At 51.1% G+C, this 23,076-nt stretch overlaps 2 protein-coding genes across 5 annotated transcripts in view; both read right to left on the bottom strand.

Moving 5' to 3' along the window:
- Nucleotides 1–3,944: 3,944 nt before the first annotated feature.
- Nucleotides 3,945–8,656, bottom strand: LOC144948853 (ferritin heavy chain B-like). The gene is made up of 4 exons (XM_078878510.1): nucleotides 8,371–8,656; nucleotides 6,067–6,213; nucleotides 5,506–5,631; nucleotides 3,945–4,701 (listed from the first exon to the last, which is right to left on the bottom strand). Exons 1-4 carry the CDS (start codon nucleotides 8,470–8,472, stop codon nucleotides 4,549–4,551), a joined length of 528 nt encoding a protein of 175 aa, XP_078734636.1. The 5' UTR covers nucleotides 8,473–8,656; the 3' UTR covers nucleotides 3,945–4,548.
- A 6,091-nt stretch (nucleotides 8,657–14,747) lies between these two features.
- Nucleotides 14,748–23,076, bottom strand: part of LOC144948854 (neutral cholesterol ester hydrolase 1-like) — a 14,911-nt gene continuing 6,582 nt past the window's right edge. For all 4 annotated transcript variants that reach the window (XM_078878513.1, XM_078878515.1, XM_078878511.1 and 1 more), the window contains exons 5-9: nucleotides 22,288–22,357; nucleotides 21,480–21,651; nucleotides 20,932–21,094; nucleotides 18,637–18,861; nucleotides 14,748–17,528 (exon numbers count right to left, since the gene is read on the bottom strand). In XM_078878513.1, coding sequence (XP_078734639.1) covers nucleotides 17,290–17,528; nucleotides 18,637–18,861; nucleotides 20,932–21,094; nucleotides 21,480–21,651; nucleotides 22,288–22,357 — 869 coding nt within the window. In that variant the 3' untranslated portion in view covers nucleotides 14,748–17,289. The remainder of the gene's footprint in view (nucleotides 17,529–18,636; nucleotides 18,862–20,931; nucleotides 21,095–21,479; nucleotides 21,652–22,287; nucleotides 22,358–23,076) is intronic.

Below are 23,076 nucleotides of genomic sequence, written 5' to 3' on the forward strand. Positions count from 1 at the left end.
CAAAGTTTGCAGTCGATGCCACATTAGGAAGTGGGTAAAAATTCAGTTGCAAGATTTGAGGATACGACGACGACAACAACAACAGACTGAGTGAGTTCATAGAAATCGTGTAAAATTGGAATCATCGAGAGTATTCTATATTAATAAAGTGCTCTACCTACAATTTATCGTTATAAACCTTGTTGATGTGTAGTTCCCTAGTAATTACCCTGTAATCGGGTAATTTGTATGGGGTAAGGGTAAAAGGTAGGGTAAAAGGTAGGCTCGTTGCTTTTTACCTTTTACCTTACCTGCTGAAGGGTAAAAGGTAGGGTAGAGTGATTGTATTGTGGTAAGGTAAAAGGTAAGGTAAAGGTAGGCTCGTTGTTTTACCTTTTAACTTTTACCTTACCTTGCCGAAGCCTACCCTAGTGCTCCCACAGCGCTCCCCTCCCCCTACCCCCCCTCTCTCTCTCCTCCCTTGGCCCTCCTCCCTCTCCTACCTATATAACCTCTTGCCACGGCAGCTCTCTCTCCCACTTCAGCAATTTTTTATTGCTGTGGTTTTCTCACCTGATGATGATTGCTTGTGTTGCAATCGAAACGTCGTGATTTGTTTTATTTTATTTCTACCTACGTGACTTTACCGAAAGAACCAAAGAGTATGGATTCCTGCAGTCACGAAAGCTTCAAATCAAGACAATACACAGCGTCCACAATGACTCCATCGGCAGGTCGCGAGTGGCGGGGTGAAGTGTGGCTACTCGTATCGTTGTGTACCTGTCCCCCAATTAGGGCTAGTGTTGTTTATGGAATGTGTTGAGTATTTTTACATAACAGGGACACATTTCTGGCCAGACACGGGAACATAGAGCACCAGTGCCCCCTGTAGACAGATAGAGGAACATGGGTTGCGATTGCGAAGTATTTTATGACGGGACAGGCAGGCCTCGACTAACACCGACTTACGAACACCCCCACATTTACGAACCAGCTTCCACGCATCTTTTTGTAACATCTTCTCAAAACGCGAACTCGCACTTGCAGACTGAACCGTGGAACTATTTTGTTGCGCTACGAACCTGGCAACCCGGGTTCGATTCCCGCTCACGGCCAACACCAGTGACGATTATCTCAACCGGTCCTGGGTCTCCCCTAGGTCAACTCAGCCTCAAAATGAGTACATAGTGCGATTTGTAAACATTGCCACTGGGGAGACAAAGGCGGCCGAGCGTGGTGTTGGCCACTCACCCCCTCGTGTGCTGTGCCGGCATTCATAGGTGCTTGCTAACAGCACTTGCCCCAACAGTCTGTTACAGGGGACATTTGTATGTGTGTGTGTGGGGAGCGGTAATGCAATGGTTAGCGCGTTGTGCTACCAACCTGACAACCCGCTCATAGTCAACAAGTGACGATTATCTGAAAGGCTCCTGGGTCTCCCTGGTCTTCTCAGCCTCAATGTCTAAGCATCGCCACTGGGGAGACAAAGGCGGCCGGGCGTGGTTCTGGCCACTCACCCCCTCGTGTGCTGTGCCGACCTTCATCGGCGCTGCTTGCTAACAGCACTTGCCCCAACAGCCTGTTAAGGGGGATCGTTGTCGTGTGTCTGAAGGTTTTGCAGAGCATTTCTGAGATCTTGGCGGAGGGGAAATTCCTTAGCCCAGAAAACATTATCGGGCAAGATGGGGACGATCCTGCTGGGGCTACTGTGCCTCAAATATTGGCATAAGTAGTTACCCCTTCCGAGTGGTTGGCTGGGGTTACCATCTGTAGAGGAAGTACGGAGGAGCGATCCAGCGTCTGAGACCAGGAAAAGCACTGGGCAGAGATGATCTCCCAAGCGAAATTCTGAGGGAGGGTGGCATCTGTGTGCAGGATGCCCTACATGACATCTCAACTGTATGGACCACAGGGCAAGTTCCGCTGGATTGGAAGGATGCTCTGGTGGTTCCCCCTCTTTAAGGACCGCACAGACTTCAACAACTACAGGGGCATCTCGCTCTTCAATGTACCGGGAAAAATCCTAGCAAGGCTCATTCAACATCGGCTTGCCAGGCACCCTGAGGAAAGGCTTGCGGAGCCCCAATGTGGTTTCAGGCCAGGGCTGTAGTGGTCCTGCTACAGCATAGGTCGCAAGATCTCTGCTTTATTGACCTGGTCAAGGCCAATGATACAGTCAACAGGCCAGGGCTCTGGGCTGTTCTTCACACTTTCGGAGTCCCCGACTCCATGAACACAAGGACTTTCATGATGGTGGGCAGGCCTGGGTAAAGCTATGTGGCCAAGAGCCAGAGCGATTCCCTGTTCACCTTGGAGTATGAAAGGGATGTCCTCTGGCTCCCACATTATTTCACATCATCTTTGACCACAGTTTTAAAAGCTCCGTTGCTGTACTGGAGGAATTTTCATCCGCTACAGATACAATGGAAGGCTGATCGATGCACGAGTGTGGTCGAGGGATGACTCTGTTTTGGTTAACGATGTTATGCATTATGGTGATCTGGTGATTGCTGCACAGAGGAGTTTGGGGCACTGCTACTGAACCTGGTGGGGTCCTACCATCAGCCCCACCAAACAAATCACCTGCCTGGGTATTTTGCTCCATCAAACATTCCACCCCCCTCAACTCCCAGTTGGCAATAGAGCAGTTGTGGAGAAAATGGAGAGTTTTCCCATACATAGGCAGTCTACTTATGACCAGCTGTGGTTTGACAGTGGAAGTTTAACTCCCAATCAGTCGGGCAGCATCCTACTTTCATCAGCTGCGTAAGTGTAGAACCTATCTAGTTTGTTGCTCTGCACGAAGATTCGGGTCTTCCCTGAATGGAACATATGCAACCGGTTAGAAATATTCCGGTTGGCCTGCCTACGATCCATCTGAGTTTAAACGGGCTGGATTTAGCTCAAATCCTTGGAAGACCTGGACAGTCCCAGCAACGAGCTCCTCCGGCAAGCAAGGCTGCATTGGCTAGGTCATGTAATCATGTGTCCAGCCACTACTTCCCCAAACAGCTTTTGCGTGGCCAGATAGAAGGGGCTAAACGGGTGCAGCACAGGTTAAAGAGATGGACTGTGATACAGGTGAAGGGTACTATTGGGCAGTTGGAGACAGTCGCCCTCCAACAATAGAAGGTAATGAAGCAAGGCTTACAATAATGAGCCTTAAGATTTTGAATTTAACAGCCATTATGAAACTGATATCCAGAACCACAGCATTAACCCAACATTTTGGGATCCGACACGGCCATTATGAAACCAATGAGATATCCAGACCCATGGCTTGGAACACAATATATTAGCATTATCCCTGGCCTCCAAGTGATTTCTAACTTGTCAGCAAGTTTGCCTGTGGCTACATCCGCAATACTAAATGTATAACTGCATACACTTGATTCCATGCCTTTATTTTCTTAAATCAACAAGAAAGTTTAAGCTCTACAGGCTGTTAGGCTCCTGAGGACCCATGTCTTCCAGAGCAGGCTCCAGTCCTTTGTCACCACCCCTTCCTTTGGACATGGGGTTGGGCCTGTTGGGGTTGCAGTGGTGGGGGGGAAATTTGGGCAGGGAGTGTGCATGCAATCTGTCGGCAGTGGTGGGTGGGGACAACAGGGGTGCCTGCTGTGGAGAGATGTTAACTACCTTGCCTGATATGCAGGTCATGGGTTGATCCCGACCCTGACGCCTGGATATTTTGAGTTTCATGTTCTCCCTGTGATTTTTCTCCAGGTCCTCCGGTTTTTCCCCTCCACATTTAGAAACCTGCGTTTCAGAGTATTGGCTGCTATAAATGTCCACAAGCTGCTTCTTTGAGCTATCAAGTGTGGCCAGGTTGCTTCTGAAAAAAAGAGCTAAGGAGTTATATAGCTTAGTGGGCCTTACCTGGTAGTTTAATATTAGTTTAGACTGCCTGAAGATCAAAATCCCTTGAAGCAACAATATAATAAATCACACACCACAGACAGGAATGATGCTCGTAGAATCTTTATTTCTCACTAGGAGGTCCGACTTGTATCAGCGAACCCAGAAGCCAGAGGATAAGAGAATAGGCCAATAAACCACCACCTCAACCATCTCCACTACCACCATGAGATCAAACACATCTTGACTGTCAACAACCACTACACATCCCAAACCATGATCACAACCATTTTAACCACCACTAACTCAACCAGTCAATCAACCACAACCACCATCAACCAAAGGTACCATATCTTCAAAGCAGTACAGGCAATTATCTTTTACAAGATAATTTAACATAACAGCGGCAGCAGTAATAGGAGTACTATCATCACCATCACACACCGGCTGTCCTCATGAAGCAACTACAGATTGAGAGAGACACGGCTCGGTGTGAGTGAGCAGGCGGGCGAGTGCTCGTGTGTGTGTGTGTACGAGTGGCTGAGTGCGTGGGTGAGTGTGTAGGTAAATGAATGTGTCGTATAGGAGGATGAGTGAGCTAATGTCAGGAAATGAATGCGTATGTCAATGAATGAGTGTCGCATGTGAGAGTAAGTGAACGTGTGTGTGAGTGACTGGTTGAGTGGGAGAGCAGTGTGAGTGAGAGAGCGCCTAGCTGCTGTCACCCAGAGTGAGTCTCTCAAAGAGGTACTCGCCCATGCCAGACTGGGGAACGCCCAAGCGCTTCAGATTGGTGACGTGGTCGCCCAACTTCTTGATAGACTCCACCTGCTCCTCCAGGAAGTCCTCCAGGAAGTCGCACAGCTGAGAGGTGAGGGGAGAGGGGAATTAGAGAGAACATGTGGTGGAGGAATTGGTGAGAGGGGAGAGAGAGAGTGGATGGTTAAATCAGTGTCTGTACAAGTACTGTCTGTGTGTCTCCATGTTAAGTCTCCCCAACTCTCGTCTGTGTGCACAAGTCTGTTTACAGGTGACCCCCAACTTATGCCGGCTCAACTTGCAACCCCCCTCCCCCGCTTTTATGACCTTTCTTATCGTAAGACCCCCACAGTAACGACCAAAACTCCTATCTTCGACCGCCTAACGACGCCGAGGCGATTGGCAACGAGTTCGCACATGACATGCGCAGACTCGTCGCTAGATGGCGCTGCTTTGCTCTTCCGCTGTATGAGTATGTACAGTATAGTCTGACAGTCTGCAGTTGGGCCTAGAGCGAAGGCATTGTCTATTTAGAAACGCTCTTCATTTTTTTGTAAATTTTCTTCAAATTTTAAAAATGTTTAGCTTTTCACTACATCTGAGAAGAGGAAATGCGATGTACATGCAGAAAAGTACTAAATGGATTTTTAATTTTAAGTGTTTGTTTTTACTTAATAAACGTTTGTAAAAGTTATGTTAAGTTACAATTAAATGTTTGTTACGATTATTTCCATTATTTTCGTGGTCAAACTGGGTATATTTATGGTACTTAATGGGTTTCCAGGAACGGAACCCCAATGTACAACATTGCGGCGATGGGAGACGCGGGATCGACTTACGACGGCTCGACTTGCGACCGCTGTCCTGGAACCAATTAGGTCGTAGGTGCGGGGGTCGCCTGTACCTCACCTGTGGGTCTTTCTTCTCGGTGGCCAGCCCATGTAGATCCAGGAGAGATTGGTTGACGTTCTTCTCCAGCTGCAGAGCAGCCTGCATGGCCTCCAAACCATTTCCCCACTCATCACGCTCCGGCTTCTACATAGAGATATACAAGAGGGATATGAAGACAGAGATCCACGGATACATACACAGATTCTTAGACACACACACAGAAACAGTCATAAACACAGATACACATACACGGATGGAGAAAAATGCAGAACAGACTCAAGCCACTTTTTAAAATATTAATATCACTACCTCTTTCTCTCAGAAAAATAAATAATGGCCATGTTAGCCAGAGAACTGGAGATCCTGGGTTAAAACTCTGGGTGTCACTCAGGAGGTTCATAATGGCAGTCTCAGTTTTATAATGGCCGTGTCTTTCTCAGGGGGTTCCAAAATGGCCGTATCCAAGAAAGAGAAACCCTGGGTAAAATCCCCATACATTTCATTAACACCCCCACCCCATCTCTCTTAGTTGCCCACAGGGATTAGCAATTCTGATTTCGCGGTTCCATCTCCTTGTACCTTGACGTCCTGCAGCAGCACACGGCCGCCGCGCTTGTTCTGGTACGCGAGCAGCTTCTCGGCGTGCTCGCGCTCCTCCTCGGACAACTCCTTGAAGAACTTGTGGAAGTTCTTCAGGGCCACATCGTCGCGATCAAAGTAGGACGCCTGTTGCCGTGGACACAGCATCACCATCACCGTTAACATCATTACCGCCATCACAACCACCATCACTTACTCGCAATGCAATCACCATTACAATTAATGACCACCAAGTTGGCCTGTGACTGCATTTGTGGCACTAAAAGGGATGGCTTGTCTGCTGCACTTTTTACTATTTTCATTACCGCAAAATCAACAAGGGATGTTAAGTCTAGGTAAGCCCCGCCTCTTCCTCTTTATGCCCTCCCCCTTCCTCTTTTGTCCCCGCCCCTAGCCTCTGGACACAAGGAGTTGGGCTTGTTTGGGTGGCGGTCGGGGGTATTGGAAGGGGCGGGAGTGTGCGTGCAGCACTAATAGATGACTAGGCCTCCTTACCCAGGAAATACTCAATCTGTTTCAGGAGGGTAACTGTCAAGCTTTCGTAGTGGGGAGCAATGTGGCTGCTGTATAATTATAATCAAGTAATTCGTAGAGTAATTTTTTCACATCTGGTGACGCGAGCACACAATGCCAAATGACATCACAGGCTATTTAAGGTCCACCGAGTAAAACAGATGGCGGGCATTATTATATGGTAAACCCACAGAGCAGTAATATTGCGGGCGCGGCAGTGAACGCGTTAGTGCTGGAGCATGTCACACAATCACCACGAAACCACCACCACTGCCACCGAATTCAAAATAATTCTGGATGTCACCACTGTTGGCTCAAGCATCCCAATGCTGAAAAATACCCGATTGGCATCACACGGGGCAGTGACATCGCCCCTACTGCGAACACCTGGCAGGACCCGAAAAATTCTATTGAGCCGAAGGGAGGCTCTCCTTGATAAACAAGTGGAATAGTAATAAATAAATAAACTAACATAATTATTGGGCCGCATGTGGTTACAAGACTTGGATCAATGCCCAGTCAATTCATTCTTTCCTGGTAAACACATTCTCGGAAGGGCCTTTCATTACTAAAAGTGTAATAATGATGGGTGGGGTTCTTAACGCCACCCCCAACGTCCCCACAGGGGGGCGCCCCTCCCCACCCCGCCCCACCCACCCCGCCCCTCCCCTCCCCACCCACCCCGCCCCTCCCCACCCACCCCTCCCCACCCACCCCTCCCCCCCCGCCCCTCCCCACCCACCCCCACCCTCCCCACCCCTCCCTCCCCGCCCCTCCCCACCCACCCCTCCCCACCCGCCCCTCCCCACCCACCCCTCCCCACCCACCCCACCCCGCGTAGTGTCCCCCTCCCCGCATGCCCCTCCCCGCATGCCCCTCCCCGCATGCCCCTCCCCGCATGCCCCTCCCCGCATGCCCCTCCCCCACCTCGCCAGCAGCCCCTCCCACTTGCCAAAAGCCCCCACCATCCATCCCATCACGTGATCCACCGGGTCACGCGCCAGTTGACAGCGTTGCGTCACCAACTCGCCCCCCCCTCACCCAACAAAAACCACGTGACCAGTTGTTTACAAACTTGGCGCGCGCGCCCCTCCCCCTTCACACCACGTGATCACCCGCCCACTCAACACTAAACAAAGATGCCCCGTGTAGCCCCGCAGGGCTGCTGGGGCAAGGGCTGCTGGGGCAAGGGCGACTGCGGGGGTGGTTGTTGCCAGGACCACGCCCGCCCGCCCGCCTTTGTCTCCCCCATGCTCGACGCCGTAGACACACGCCGCTCCAGACACTACTCACTTGAGACGACCTCGCCTGCGAGGGGAGATGCCTCGGACCCATTCGGTTATCAACTCTCAAGCCGCCGATGTCGCAGCGGCAGTTCGCTATAGCCAGACATCCCGTGTAATCGTCCCGTGCCAGGCTAGGTGCATCTGACACCATGCGTGTTGTTCACCTATCCGTGGTCTCCACTAGAATACACAGAACCGTGTCCACTCATCCACCAACTACACACTCGGTAGTGTAACACCCACGTGCTCACCCACCGACATCCATGCCATTGAGGGCCATGGCCTAAAACGTCGCCTTATATCCTTAATTTTATTGCAGTGTTATTGCCAAACGTGCAGAGTTGTTTTTTCCACTCGCCCACCATTCACCCACAGGTCACCCACAATTCACCCACCATTCACCCACCATTCATCCATCATTCATCCATCATTCATCCACTCGCCCACCATTCACCCACCATTCACCCACCACTCGCCCACTCACCAGGGAGAGGTAGACGTAGGAGGCGTACAGCTCCTGGTTGACCTGGCGGTTGATGGCCGCCTCCACCTCCTGGCTGTAGTTCTGACGAACCTGGGACGTCATTGTGTCTGCTTTCGGTTGTCGAGAGAGACTCGAAGATAATCAAGTGTCACGGTGAACTTTCTCAAGCTGGATATTTAAGCAGCGGTGAAACGACGAGCAGGTGCAGGACACAGGGCGCCGTGGCTCCGTTCAAACACTGTTGAAGCAAGAACCGCGAACCTGACTGAGGGGAGCAGAGCTTCGCTCGCGCTTTATATAGCCCAGTGGCAGGGGGCGGAGCCATGCCGGGCGATGGTTGGAGCTGACCAATCAGGGGCTTGCGAATGGGCGGGGCTTGCGTGGCAATGGGCGGGGCCGTTTCCGTGCTAATTTGGGAGTGGGTGGGGCTTATCGAATGATTGACAGACTAACTGCCGATGCTGATTGCTGGTGCACAAACAGCAACAGCAATCGTGACAGGCATTCGTCAATAACACCGTGGCCTTAAAAAGGAACATATAATAGGCGACGTTTCGGGCAAAGGACCTTATGCATAAGCACACAGCGTTGAGTTTATGGGTGTCTGTGTCTCTGCGTGTTTGCAAAACCACACCCAGCTGAGCACCACCCCTCGTCTGTGACTGGTCGAGCGAGAGGGCATCTGGGGGATACAAAGACGGCCGTGGGGAGGAGGGATGTCGCAATATTGCGGGTGTGACCTGATGTGGGTGAGAGTCTATGGTTGTTATGGTTATCGCTGTGTCTACGTGGCCGAATCCACGTTCACTTTAGCCGGCGGTTATTTTGCAAAGTCATTGTGAGAATGGCACTGTAAATTAATAGTTAAATTAAATGCTGAGTCAAGAGTGAAGTCACGCGTTTATTATTTATTTATTACATTCATGGATTTTTTTTTAAAACGTATTTTTTACAATTCGTAGTGACACGAATATGCTCATTGACTTGCGTAGATATACAGGATTTAAATAATGTGGGTTACTGTGTGAGTCTTAAGCTTCTCTGCGTTTGTCAATGGATCTTTGTGGGGACCTCTGAGTGTGGGGAGCCGTCGTGTAAGTGGTCAGCGCGCCGCGCTTCCAACCCGGCCGCCCGGGTTCGATTATAATCCAAGGCCGTAGCCATGGAGTCAACATTGTGGGGGGCCAAATCTTCCAGGGGGTCTGGGGGTCCCAACCCAGAAAAATATCTACATTTGAAAACTAATTTCCTACTTAAAATAAAAAAAAATTTAACTAACACATGGGATGGACTTTTTATTTATTTTTGAAAATTATGTCTAATAGTGTATTGTATTACATTGCTCTGTTTTTACTTTTTTTACCATTTCTTGTGTCATTGTATGTAATGGCAGAGATTAGGGATTCATAAAATACAACCATAAACACAATCATATAAACATAAATCTATGCATTGATTTATATGAAGACAACTCCACATATTGTGGCCAAGGTTTAGCAAATTGTTGTTTTTATTTATATAGCATAGCAATTATTTTTTATAGCAATGTATTGGGGGGCATTTTGAGCACAAGGACCCATAAACTATCATATGTGTCCCCCCCCAATATATATTATAATTACGGCCTTGTTATAATCACTCGTGGTCACCACCGGTGACGATTATCTGAACCGGTCTTGGGCTTCCCCGGATTAAGGTAGTGCGGGGCCTATAGCATATGTTATCAAGGGGCCCTAAATTTTAAAAACACAAATATATATTAAAATAAGTTTACTTGCATAGTAAAGTAATTGCATTTTTTCATTTTCTATATAGCCAGAAAATCCGACAAATCGCTAACCTTAAACACCGAGTCGTTCATAAAAGTTGAAGGCAGTATAGTACTATAGTGATAGAGCAAGTGCAGAATCACTGAACCGGAATTGATAGCTTGAAAGCGTTTAGCGCGGGGCCCTTGAAAGTGCGGGGCCCGTAGCATTTGTAGCGACTTTTGCTGCAAGGATAATCCGGTACTGCCTGGTGCGATGTGTAAACATCGTCACTCGGGAGACAAAGCCCAGCCGGGCGTGGTGCTGACCACCCACACACCCTCGTGTGCATGGATGTGAACTCATACGGTTCACCCCATATTATTGTAAAGAGAAATTTAGTTTTCAGGTCTATACAGCGTACAGCCATATCAATACGGGCAGAAACATTTATATTTGTTTGTGTGTCCCCCTTGTGATGGGACTTTGTAGGATGAACGTTGAGATTTATAAGGGATACGGGGTGAAATAATGTCTGAATTTGTCTGTAATAAGATAGGCACTTATAAGGGGTTGACACCTCTGAAGGCCGACACGGCCTTCATGGGTGTCTTCATAGGTGCTCGCGAACAGCATTTGCCCCACCAGACTGTTCCGTCGATACGGGGGATCTTTGTCTCTGTGTCTGTACGTATGTCTGCATCTGTGTGTGAATCTAAGTGGGTCTGTATTTCTCCGTAAAACTAAGCATGCTTGTCGTATCTGTGTGAATCTATCTCTATCCACGTGTGCGTGTCTCTATGATAGTCTATGGGTCCTTGTGCGAGTCTAGTACGCCTGTTTAAACTGCCCAGATCGGGCTCGCATCGTCTGTCTAACAGTGACGTGCGGTGAGGTCAATGGCTGGGGAGGCACTGGCTAAGAACACGCCCCCCTCAGTGAGGCAGATGTGATAGCTGCCTCCCCTGGTGCTTTTTCATTGCAGTTTTATGACGAGACCAGCGAGCCTAAATATCTTTATACACATACGTGAAATAAGTTACCTGGAGTATGGAAGGCGAAGACATGAAATGAAGGGGTCTACAAACATTACATTGGTGACATACAGAGAGATAGTAACAGGCACGTGCTTATTGCCCGCGCTCCATCCGGTTTCTGAGGGGTTACGCAATCAGAGGGGAGGCTGAGCGCGTCGCTGCCTCACCTCTCGTCTCTTCCTGTATTTACAGCGAAGGTCCGCAAATTTGGCGATTTTGACTAGAAAAAATGATTGGAATCGTATAGAAATTACATTTATAACACAGATCAGTGGAAAAATCTTAATATTTATTTTATATTATTTAACTTTTCGTAAAACAGCTATTTTCATTGGAGTATGGCAGGTGAGGCACTGCCTCCCCTGCCTCGCCTGACCGCGCGTTCCTGCTGCCTAATGCAGTGTTCTTCATTGCAGGGCCCACGGGCCTTGTGCGGCACCCACATGGCGACACGGAGCCAAGATGGTAACTACCTCGCCTGGAATGCAGGAGGTCGTGGGTTCTAACCCGACCCAGACGCTGGTATATTTGGAGTTTGCGTGTTCTCCTCGTGGTCGTGTGGATTTTTCTCCAGGTCCTCCGGTTTTTCCCTACACATTTAGAAACGTGTGTTTGGAGTAGCTGGCTGCTATAAAATTCCACATGATGATAAGCCACTTCGTTGAGCTATCATTTGTTGGCCAGGTCGCTTCTGAAACATAGCTATTTAGCTCGGTGGGCCGGAGACAAATGTGAAAACACCCCATCATGCAATCAAACTAAATGGTTTCAAATGTGTGCCGGCCTTCACACTGATGATATATTAACAGGATTTTTGTTCCTGGGTAGTAAGTGTTATTTTCTAATTGGTTATGCCTCAAAAGTATAGAAAATGGCTGTTATTCCCCACAAACTATGCTTTTGTGACCAGGACTTTATGTGAAGGAATGACACAAAAATACACGCCACGTTTTCTCATTGAAAATAGGTACACAATATCACTGTCCTGGTCACAAAAGCAAAGTTTGTGGGGAATAATAGCCATTTTATGCACTTTTGAGGCATAAGCAATTAGAAAATAACACTTACTACACAAAAAAAATATGTATTTTTTTTGTTACACAGTGAATTATCGGCGAAAGTACATGTCAACCCCCGAATTCACTTACGAACTCACTCTGAAGTAATGAATGTGCAGCCACCGAACTGTTCGGAAGCGCTACATATTTAAGCAAGCCTGACTTCTACTGATGGGACACTGCAATGTCGAAATCCAATAAAGTTGAAACAAACGATGTGGTGATGCTGCTGCTGCGTTGGCAGCAGTGGCGCAACATGCACAGTTTATCAAACAGACTTGTGCGCGTCTATGCGTGTGTACTGTTATCGGGACTGTTTTGGAGAGAGTGGAGAGGTCTCCCGACCTGGGCAGTGTGCTTATGAACAGCTATGGTTTGACAGCTGAGGTCTCACTCCGAATCAGTAGACCGGCATTATATTTCCAACGGCTGCGTAACGCTGTGTGGAAGCTACATAGTCTGTTGCTCCACACGAAGCTTCGGGTTATGACCCCCCTTTCTCTATGCTTGCGAAACGTGGATTCTCCTAATGAAACATCTTCACCAGTTAAACACATTCAGGCTGGCCTGCGTACGATCCATCCTGGGTCTAACCAGCCTGGATTGTGTGAGGAGCTCACAAATCCTTGAAATATCTGAGGACAGTCCCATCGGTGAGCTCCTCCGGCAGACAAGGCTGCTGCGTTGGCTGGGCCAGGTAGCCCGCATGCCCAGCCACCGCATGTCCAAATAGCTTTTGTTCGGCTGAATAGAGTGGGCTAAGCGGACACGGTACGAGCTAGAAAAGAGATGGAATGATGTGGTGCAAGAGGATATGGAGCTGACTTGACTTGCCAATACCGGAGGAGGCTCGTGAAGGACGCTGCTGGGCAGTTGGAGGCAGTCGTCCTCCAGCAACAACAGAGGGGGGAGGAGCGACGCTCACAACAACGAGCGGAGCACCGGGCGGGTAAAACACAGCAAGTTGGCACAGTAGGAAGCACAGGTGGTGCATCTGTCAGTCATCTCAGTCAGTCGACCCATATCACCTGGGTATGTCCTGTGACCTTCCAGCGGGATTCATATTCTTAGTTTTTTCGGTAAAGTCACAGCCAGATTTGCTGTATCAAGTGAGGCTCACTTGATACAGCAAATCTGGCTGTGACGGTTCCACCTGATGACGGAGACTTGTGTTGCCCCCGAAACGTCGTGATTATTATTTTATTTTTATTTCATTTTTTTACCTCCGTGGCTTTACCGAAAAAACTAAGAATATGAATCCTTGCAGTCACGAAAGCTTCAAATCTAGAACTTCCAGCGGGAGTTCGACACTTCACGTGGCCTTAAAATGCACCTCGCCTGGCACAGGCGCCGTGGTGACGTCACCGCCACTTAGTGACGAATGCCGATTGTTGTACTGTTCTAGGTCGACTCAGCCTTAAATGAGTAGCTGGTGTGTGTAAACATCACCGCTGGGGGACAAAGGCGGCCGGGAGTGGTGTTAGCCACCGACCCCATCGGGTGCCGTGCCGACCTTAATAGGTGCTCGCTAACAGCACTTGCTCCAAGTCTATTAAGGCTATAGGGAGGATCTTTACCTTTGCATGTGGGGATTGGTGGCACAGTGGTTAGCGCACTGCGCTATGAGTCTGTGTGTCTCTGCGAAATACTGTCATCAGATAATGTTTCATCCACATATTTCGTTTGGATTAATATTTCACCAGAGCGAGAGATACGGGGGTTGGGGCCCGGGGGACGGGGAGAGATGTACGGATTGGGGGAGAGAGGAGCTGTTTGCTGAAACTCGTCTGCCCTTGTGTCTGTGTTCACGCATTCACGGGCTTCCGTGACAGCCATTGCGAAATAGTTTTGCCAAGGGCAAAGTTAGATCAAACGACACCAGTCTGCGGTTGTCTGCATGCGCATGTGCGTGTATGGTTGAGCTTGCGGCTCTTTCTGTGTGAATAAGCTCAGTAGATGGGCCTCTGTTAATTCCTGAGCCAGACTAAGGCTCCCGTAGGGTTCAGTGTTGATCACTGGGGCTCACAGAGCCAGACCAAGGCTCCCATATGGTTCAGTGTTAATCACTGGGGTTCACAGAGCCAGTCTAAGGCTCCCGTAGGGTTCAGTGTTAATCACTGGGGTTCACAGAGCCAGTCTAAGGCTCCCGTAGGGTTCAGTGTTAATCACTGGGGTTCACAGAGCAAGTCTAAGGCTCCCATATGGTTCAGTGTTAATTTCTCGGGTCCGGGATCCGTGGTGTGGGGTCTGGGGTTTGTGGTTCAGGGTCCGGGGCCTGACATCTGGGATCCAGGCTCTGGGGTCCTCCTCTAGATCTAATAAACCCAGGGGAGGTCCGCAACCGGTTCAGATCATTGCCACTGGCGTTGGATGTGAGTGGGAATTGAACTCGGGTGGCCGGGTTCGTAGTACAGCGTGCTAACCACTGCGCCACCACTCGCCACTCCATGCAGCCTTACACACAGGAGATGCCCGAACGAAGCGCGTGTGATGAGGATAAAGTGCACGGTCTCACGAGATCCAGTGGTCACTTTTATTTGCCGTGCTACGGAGAGTCACGAGCATTTGCATTGACATTCAAAAAATTGCACACTCTCTCAAGTCTCGCTCAGAATGCTTGTGCCGCCTGAGCTGGTGTGGGTGCATGCGTCGGCAGCGTATGGTCCTCGAGTCCTGGAGTGTGGGGACTGAGATGACGATGCCCGGACGGATGCCCGGGCACAGTGCAGATGGGGGACTAAGCGCCCACGCGTACTCCCCCCCGCGGGGCAGCTTCAATCTCGCGGTCACCTCTCGTGACATCGACGCGTTTAACGCAAACACCGCGGTGTGAAAGTTCGGACGCAAACAACGCCAGTGGTGTCACAAACCCACTACGCAGCGCCAACCAGGGGTGTCCGTCGTTTACACGTTGGTGAAGTCTCACGCATTTTTCATTTGGATTCCTGAGCGGCATTTTGGGTCACGTCGCAGCGTAAGTTGTCACGTGTAAAAACCAAAAAAGGGCTCCTTTTTCACTCTCTGTGCGGTCACCAGACTGCGTTCACAGCAGCCGGTGCTCGACACCATCATGGAGCGTGGCGGCGTCACGGCTGAATTTGAAAATGCCAAGCGTGCACAGGTGCAAACGCAGTCGTCAGGCACAACGGAGTAACCTTATCCAGAGCGTCGAGTTAACACCTCTCTCCCCCAGTGCCACGAACCCCAAACGACACACGGCGAGGCGCGTAATACCACACACGGCGTGCGTGGGAACCTATTGGGCCTCCGAGGCCAGGAAGACGCTGCGGCAGCGCACGCCTGCCGCTGCGGCGTAGGATTTCACGGCGGAGCTGCGTGGCTCTCCAGTCGCGTTGCCATCGCTGAATGCCGCGCGTGGCTACACCGGGAGCTTCGTCAGCGACTCAATGTTTTTTTTCATTCACGTTTAAAAAACATCTAACAAACGGCAGACATCGTACCGACCGACAAAACAACACTGGGCACAACCCAAAAGTCGCGTGCATGCAGTTGTGTGCACGTTGCTTCGAGCGCACGCAGTTTCTACCGAGTAGACGCGAGATTCCCGAGCGCCGGTCCTGACGACCCGCCGGGAGAGACGTCTTTCCCGATTCACCAATCTCCTCCTCGAAGAAGCCGTCAAGTGATTACGCGACATGTGCCTGATTGCTCAACGCAGTCTCGGTGAGTCATATCGCGATATTGGTGATTTGCATGATCTCTATTTGAATTGGCGCTCTCTGCATACATGATGTAGTACGTGTTTAGCAATCATCAGATGGTATATTTTTCTTTAGACTTAAAAAAAACTTTTCCTCAAATGTTATCCTGATTCTGCTATCGGCGACATGTAATGAGATGAAGATATCGGATCTTTGGCTGAGCAGTGCAATCCTTCGTGTTAAGAGAATGGTCCACGGAAGAGAATATCACAGGGCTACCGAAGAGATCACTTCTGCCCACATAGTGGTATACGGCAGTCCTTCCCATTCGTGCGGTTAATTTTTGTCGCGTGAGGTAAGCCACATTTTTTACTGCCAAATTCAGCATGGAATAAAACTTAATGCGAAGGTTTTGTGATGTCATTGGTAACCGGCCTGAAAACACCAACTACTAATCAAGTTTAATCCCAAGGCGGCTAAAACCTCGAAACTGGAACCCAGGATCTCAGTTGTACCGGCTCAGTGCTCTGATCTCCGAGCCACCCGGCATCCTCAGAACAGCTTTGCACCCTGAGAGAGACGGACCGTTAATCCAGCGTCTTCTACGTGTTCCGCCGTGCACTCCGAACACACTGCCATTTGGGGAACGTCCTGAGAGAGCACTGCTAATGCTCTTGTGGCGCGGTGGTGCAGGCGAGTGAACGAACGCAAACAGCAGTGGGGGGTGGGGGCAGGGGAGGGGGCAGTGGTGGGGGGGGGGTAGTGGTGAGGGGGGGCAGTAGGTGGGGTAGTGGTGGTGCTACTCCATTGGGGGGCGTAAGCAGAAATTAAAATGACCAATGTCCCTGTGGACCACACGGTAAAGAACACTGTAGTCTGCACTCGTTCAACGCAGGAGGAGGAACAGCAAAACTACTACACGAGCCCTCTCTCCCCTGAAGCCCTCTCGTCGTGGCCAGCAACAGCGGTAGCAGAACTCGACATTGGTTGACATCGAGCTCCTGAACCACATCGCTGCTGCTGCCATCGCGCGCAAGAAGAGGTAGAATAAACCACCAACAATAAATAATGGCCAAACCCAATTCGTTAAATTGCAGCAGCTGTGCAAAACAATTACGTGAATCGACTATTTAGAAGTAACATTTAATTTTAGTACTGTTATTATAATTGAGGTCATGTAGGACAATGGTAAGCGTCAGGACTTAAGAGATGGGGCTGTTAGACTGGGGAGGGCTCTGAGAGACGGTGAGAGCTCCAGCTGATATTTGGCGGACGCCTCTGACTTTTCACGAATCCTGGGAGCCGCCCTCGAGTTGCTCGGGATCCCTAAACTTTGGCTTACTCGCTTACGCTTCGCGCCACCGCCGCGGCCACCCACAGCGCCGGTGCGACGGGCAGCCGGCAGGGTCAAGGGTCACAGGTTAGCATCGAGCCAGGCCAGGTAGCCGTCGAGCGCCCTCCGCCCGACGGCGAACGCCAGCGGCTGCTGCATGAACTGCATGACCCCGTGGAAGGCGTCGTCCAGGTGGGCGCGGTGCACGGGGACCCCCAGCGCGCCCAGACGCGCCACCAACATGGCGCCATCGTCGCGCAGAACGTCGTGCTCACACGTCAGCACGTAGGTGAGCGGCAGCGTGCGCAGCCAATCGTCGTCTGTGGTGGGGGGAGCGTGGGGGTGGGGGGAGGGGGGCAAGGGGCGGGGTGGGCGACTTGGGGTCAAATCCGCAGCCTCACTATCAACCACTCGCCCTCATAATTCACAACACTCAACATCACCGCTTAACCACTCAACACCAAGGCTCAACAGCACAAACATCTAACTCGACTCATCAACTTCCTGAACTCGACCAGTCGACTCTCACGCTCTTTGAAAACTCAATGACTCCCAGGCGCGTGGCGTGAAACGTCGGACATGGTGCCGAACGACGCGCGGCACAACGTGAAAACGCATCGAAAGGAGATGCAGCCCCACCGTGGTACGACCGCGGTACCACCAAGGAACAACCGCGGCACATCCATGGCACCACCACGACACAACCGCGGAAGTACTGCGGCACAATAACGGTTCGACTGAGGAATAACCGTGGCATTGCCGCGGCAAACCAACACAGTCACGTGACCCAGCACCGCGACTCAACACCGCGGCGCGAGCGCCATGCATGTGCGCTGCTGCCCTCTTGTGGCCGTGCCGTGTGCCCCGCGGTGGATGCAAGATGCGAGTCAGGGCACGAGGGAGCGGGCGGTGCAGGGGTGGGAACACGAAAAAGTCTTAAACCGGTGTGTGCGGGGACCGTGGCCACCACACAGAAGAGAACCGTGGAACTTTTAACGATTCGCAGACGCGAAGGCGGCGTCATCACAGCGATGAACCGCTGTGACTCCCGATGCAATAATTTTGGCTCGACCACCTCAAATGTGAAATTAAATCTGCTGCTCCGTATCAACATCAGCCATACGAGGAAGGTACGCTGCTTAGTGCACTGCGCTACGAACCTGTACCACCAAGTTCAATTCCTGCTCGTGGCTTACACCATCAGTGGCAAGTGATATCAGAACCGGTCTTGGGCCTTCCCGAGGTCAAATCAACCTTAAAATTAGTACTCCATGCGGTCAGTAAGCACCGCCACGGGGAATGAAGGCGGTCAGGCGTGGTGCTGGCCACCGACCCATCGCGTCCCGTGTCTGTCTTAACGGCACTGCCTCGCCAGCCTGCTGAGGCTATACGGGGGGATCTCTGTCATTAGCGTGTGGACGCACTCACCGGCCAGGAGTGGCGTGGCCCTGGGATCGAGCAGCGCCGGGATCTGGGCCAGGATGTCGGGGCGCGCGGGGCCCACGGGGGGGCCCGGCACGGGCCCTGGCTGGAGGGGCGGCGGCAGCAGCAGCGAGCGCCAGTCGACGAAGGCGCCGGGGCCGCTGGGGTCGAGCAGCACGTGGCGCGAGTGCGCGTTATCCAGCAGCGCGTCTGTCAGTGCCACGTCCCCGCCTGCACCACGCACACGGCGCTGCGGTGAGCCGGCAGCGGCGGGAGGAGTCGGCGTGGGTCGTTTCAGCCTTAGTCTGGCTCTCATGGTGAGCCTCGGTGAGCCTCAGAGGATTGTTGTTACATCATGGGACCTCCTTTGCCAGTACCAAAATATGAGAATAGGTTTTCCCTTTTTTCTGGCAACAAAACAGTTATTATTTGGTTCTTTCGGTTAAGTCACGTCTAAAGATAAAATAATAAATTAAATTAAATAATAGAATACGACGTTTCGATTGCAACACAAGCAATCATCATCAGGTATAATGAAATAGCGACATAAAATCTAACCAGAAAACTATAAACAGACATATTAGCAGACAGATATCACCAAGATACATAGAGAGAGCAACACAGGTAACAGAGAGAGGTGATCGTCTCTGTGGGGTGGCCTTAAATAGACAGAGGAGGGCGGACGCAGAGAGAGGGAGGGGGGTTAGAGAAAAAATTAGCATATCAATGAGTGCACAACAAAACGTGGTGCTGCAAGTGCGATGACACGGCAAGCAAGCCTGAAAATCAGGAGAAGGACACACTAAAATTAAATAACCTAGCAAAATATCGAAATGTAATGTAATACAACACAATCTTTGAAATACGTAATCAACCAGGCTATGCGTTAATTGTGTGTTGACCGACCCTCTGTGTTGTATTACATTACATTTCGATATTTTTCTAGGTTATTTAATTTTAGTGTGTCCTTCTCCTGATTTTCAGGCTTGCTTGCCGTGTCATCGCACTTGCAGCACCACGTTTTGTTGTCCTCTCTTTGGAATGTTCACACTTAAATTCTAACTTAGCAATCTTTGAAATACGTAATCAACCAGGCTATGCGTTAATTGTGTGTTGACCGACCCTCTGTGTTGTATTACATTACATTTCGATATTTTGCTAGGTTACTTAATTTTAGTGTGTCCTTCTCCTGATTTTCAGGCTTGCTTGCCGTGTCATCACACTTGCAGCACCACGTTTTGTTGTCCACTCATTGATATGCTAATTTTTTCTCTAACCCCCCTCCCTCTCTCTGCGTCCGCCCTCCTCTGTCTATTTAAGGCCACCCCACAGAGACGATCACCTCTCTCTGTTACCTGTGTTGCTCTCTCTATGTATCTTGGTGATATCTGTCTGCTAATGTCTGTTTATAGTTTTGTGGTTAGATTTTATGTCGCTATTTCATTATACCTGATGATGATTGCTTGTGTTGCAATCGAAACGTCGTATTCTATTATTTAATTTAATTTATTATTTTATCTTTAGACGTGACTTAACCGAAAGAACCAAATAATAATTCCTGCAGTCACGAAAGTTCTAAAATTAACAAAACAGTTGTGTTAAGATGTTAAAACACCAAACTGAAACCTTTTACAAGGAATCATGTCTGCATTAACCACAATACTTGTGGTCAGAATGCAAACAAAAAACATACTCTGATAATATGTGCATTGTCCAGAGACAGCTTTCTTTTGAGCCTCGTCTCAAACGGTGTTAGACCAGAGGACGCCTTTTGTCTCTGGTGTGGACCAATCAGTTTCAAGGACAATGCATATATTATCAGAGTATGTTTTTTGTTTGCATTTTGACCACAAGTATTGTAGTTAATGCAGACATGATTCCTTGTAAAAGGTTTCAGTTTGGTGTTTGGGGATCACTAACGGGGACATGAAGGTTTATACGAGGGGTGGGGGGGAGGAAGGGTAAGGGGGAAGATAACGAACGTAATGGGAAAAAGAAAGGGACAGGGGAGAGGAGAGGAAGTGGTGAAACCGGTGGGGAGGAGGGAGAGAGAAGGGGAGGCAGGGCAAAAGAGGGCAAAACATATCTGAGCAACTCGTGAACTCGTGAACTCGTGAACTACCGCCCCCACGGAGCAGACCCGGTGGGATTTTAACGTTCCGGACGTTCCGGCTCGGGTCCTCCCTACCGTGGGTGGGCAGTGGCGGATCTGGTCAGGCGCTGCCCACCGCTCCCGCGGAATGTCCAAGCCGGGCGGCGCCGGTCGCGAATCGGCCGCCGCGATGGCCGCCGGCCACTCACCCAGGTACTGGAGCCAGAAGCGCACCATGGTGCGCCCGTAGAGGATGGGCACGTACGCGCTCTCTCGGTACGATGGCGTCTGGAAGTCGAGAGCCTGCAGCACCGGGTAGATGAGCGCCTGAAGCTTGAGGCTCGCCGAGCCCTCCTCGGGCTCCCGCGCCAGCTGCGGTTCACGCAAGCACGAGACAGAGAGAGACACTGAGCGACGGAGGCAGGCACAGGGATAGAGACGAGAGACACACACAGATAGATACAGTGATAGACACAGTGATAGAGACAGAGAGAGACCCACATACACACACATAAATACAGGGATACAGATACAGAGAACGACAGGTTGATAGACGCAGGCACAAGGATAAAGATGAGAGAGAGCCACACTCACAGATAGACAAAGCGATAAAGACAGACAGAGAGACACAGAGACAGCCGCAGGGAGACCCACCGTCAGAGAGACCCACAGACAGATAGACACACAGACAGAGAGACACACACAGACAGAGACACACACACAGAGAGCCCTGCGCTGTGAGGGAGAGCGGCCACACCTGCAGAGCCACGGCCACCGCGAGGTTTCCACCGGCGCTGTCCCCCGAGATGGCGACGCGCGTGGGGTCCACGGAGAAGGCCGCCAGCGTGTCGTGCCGCAGGAAGTGCCGGGCGGCGCGCAGGCAGTCCTCCAGCGGCACGGGGAAGCGGTGCTGCGGCACCAGGCGGTAACTGCGGTTGGGGGGGGGGGGGGTACGCGGTGGGGGTCACGGCGTGAAGGAGGAGGAGGCGGTTGCCTTCGCGTGGCAACGGCATCCCGCCGGCAACTCACTTCGGCAACCGCCGCGTCCGTCGTCGGCTGGCGGCGACGTAGACTAGCGGCGTGCGCCCTCGACCGCTTGCCACGGAGACTCGCGGTTCTAATCCGGCGGCCGCCCCCATTAATACTGCGCAGTGCGTCGCCGATTCGGGTACGCGCAGCCGGCTCCGCGGTGGACGTTAAAGACGCCGTCATGCCCCAGCGTCATCAGTGGTGTCGCGCTGGGCGTGGCTTGCGAGGGGGTTTTCAGCCTTCAGGAGGCGAGCGTGGGCCCGGATAATCGACCACGATAGTGCGGCCGGTAAAACGTGGCCAGAGCCGCCGGGAGGATTCGGTCGGTCGCCGGTCCCCGCTGTCGTGACGACCCTCGCGCCCACGGGAGACCGTGGGTCGTGTGGGAGGGGACGGCAAGGGGAGAACGGCTGGGAGGGTGGAGGAGGGAGGAGGAGGGTGGAGGAGGGTGGAAGAGGGAGGGGGAGGAAGAGGGAGGGTGGAAGATGGTGGAGAAGGGAGGAGGGTGGAGGAGGAAGGAGGGATGAGGTGCTCACTCGACCGAGATGACGACGGCGTCCAGGCTGCTCGCCATCTCGCGGCACTGGGAGTCATAGCCCCTCTCCTCTGCACGCGGGCAGCGGGGCGTGGATACAATGCACACACACACAGACAAACGTCATGACAAAAAGGTCCCCTGCATAGCCTACACAGACGTTGGGGCAGAGCGCTGTTCGCAAGTACCAATGCGAGAGAGCGAATACTGCACGGCGGTGGAGGCGCGTTACAAGTCGATATTATCATGACGAATGTCACTGCATGTGTCTCTGAGTTTCCACGTGCATGGCAGTATTATTGTCTGTGTGTAAGTGACTGTGAACGCGGGTGTGTATGTGGGTGTGTGTATATGTAGCGGTTAGCGCGCTGCGCTACGAACCCGGCGACCTGAGTTCGATTCCTGCTCACGGCCAACACCGGTGACGATTATCTGAACTGGTCATGGGCCTCGCCTAGGTTAGCTCAGCCTCAAATGAGTACTTGGTGCGGTGTGTAAACATCGCCACTAGGGGGACAAAGGCGACCGGGGGGTGGTGGCCACCGGCTCCCTTGTAGGTGCTCGCTAACAGCACTTGCCCCAACATTCTGTTGAGGCTATATGGAAGATCTTTGTATGTGGGAAGTGGTAGCATAGTGGTTAGTGCACTGCGCTATGAGTATGTGTGTCTCACTATCATCAGATCATATTTCATCGACATATTTCGGGATTTTTGTTTTTTGGTTGTGGGTGTGTATGTGCGGGTGTGTGTGTGTATGTGCGGGTGTGTATGTGCGGGTGTGTGTGTGCG

Source organism: Lampetra fluviatilis, chromosome 51 (genome assembly GCF_964198595.1).
Source record: "Lampetra fluviatilis chromosome 51, kcLamFluv1.1, whole genome shotgun sequence".
In the NCBI taxonomy this organism is placed as follows: Eukaryota; Metazoa; Chordata; class Hyperoartia; order Petromyzontiformes; family Petromyzontidae; genus Lampetra; species Lampetra fluviatilis.

Bases quoted from the DNA above. Each gene is read 5' to 3' on its own strand.
- LOC144948853 (XM_078878510.1), bottom strand. From the start codon at position 8,472: ATGACGTCCCAGGTTCGTCAGAACTACAGCCAGGAGGTGGAGGCGGCC. The intron at 5,632-6,066 runs GTACAAGGAGAT...ATCTCTATGTAG, and splicing joins TGCTGCTGCAGGACGTCAAG to AAGCCGGAGCGTGATGAGTG. The intron at 4,702-5,505 runs GTGAGGTACAGG...CTCACCTCTCAG, and splicing joins CCGAGAAGAAAGACCCACAG to CTGTGCGACTTCCTGGAGGA.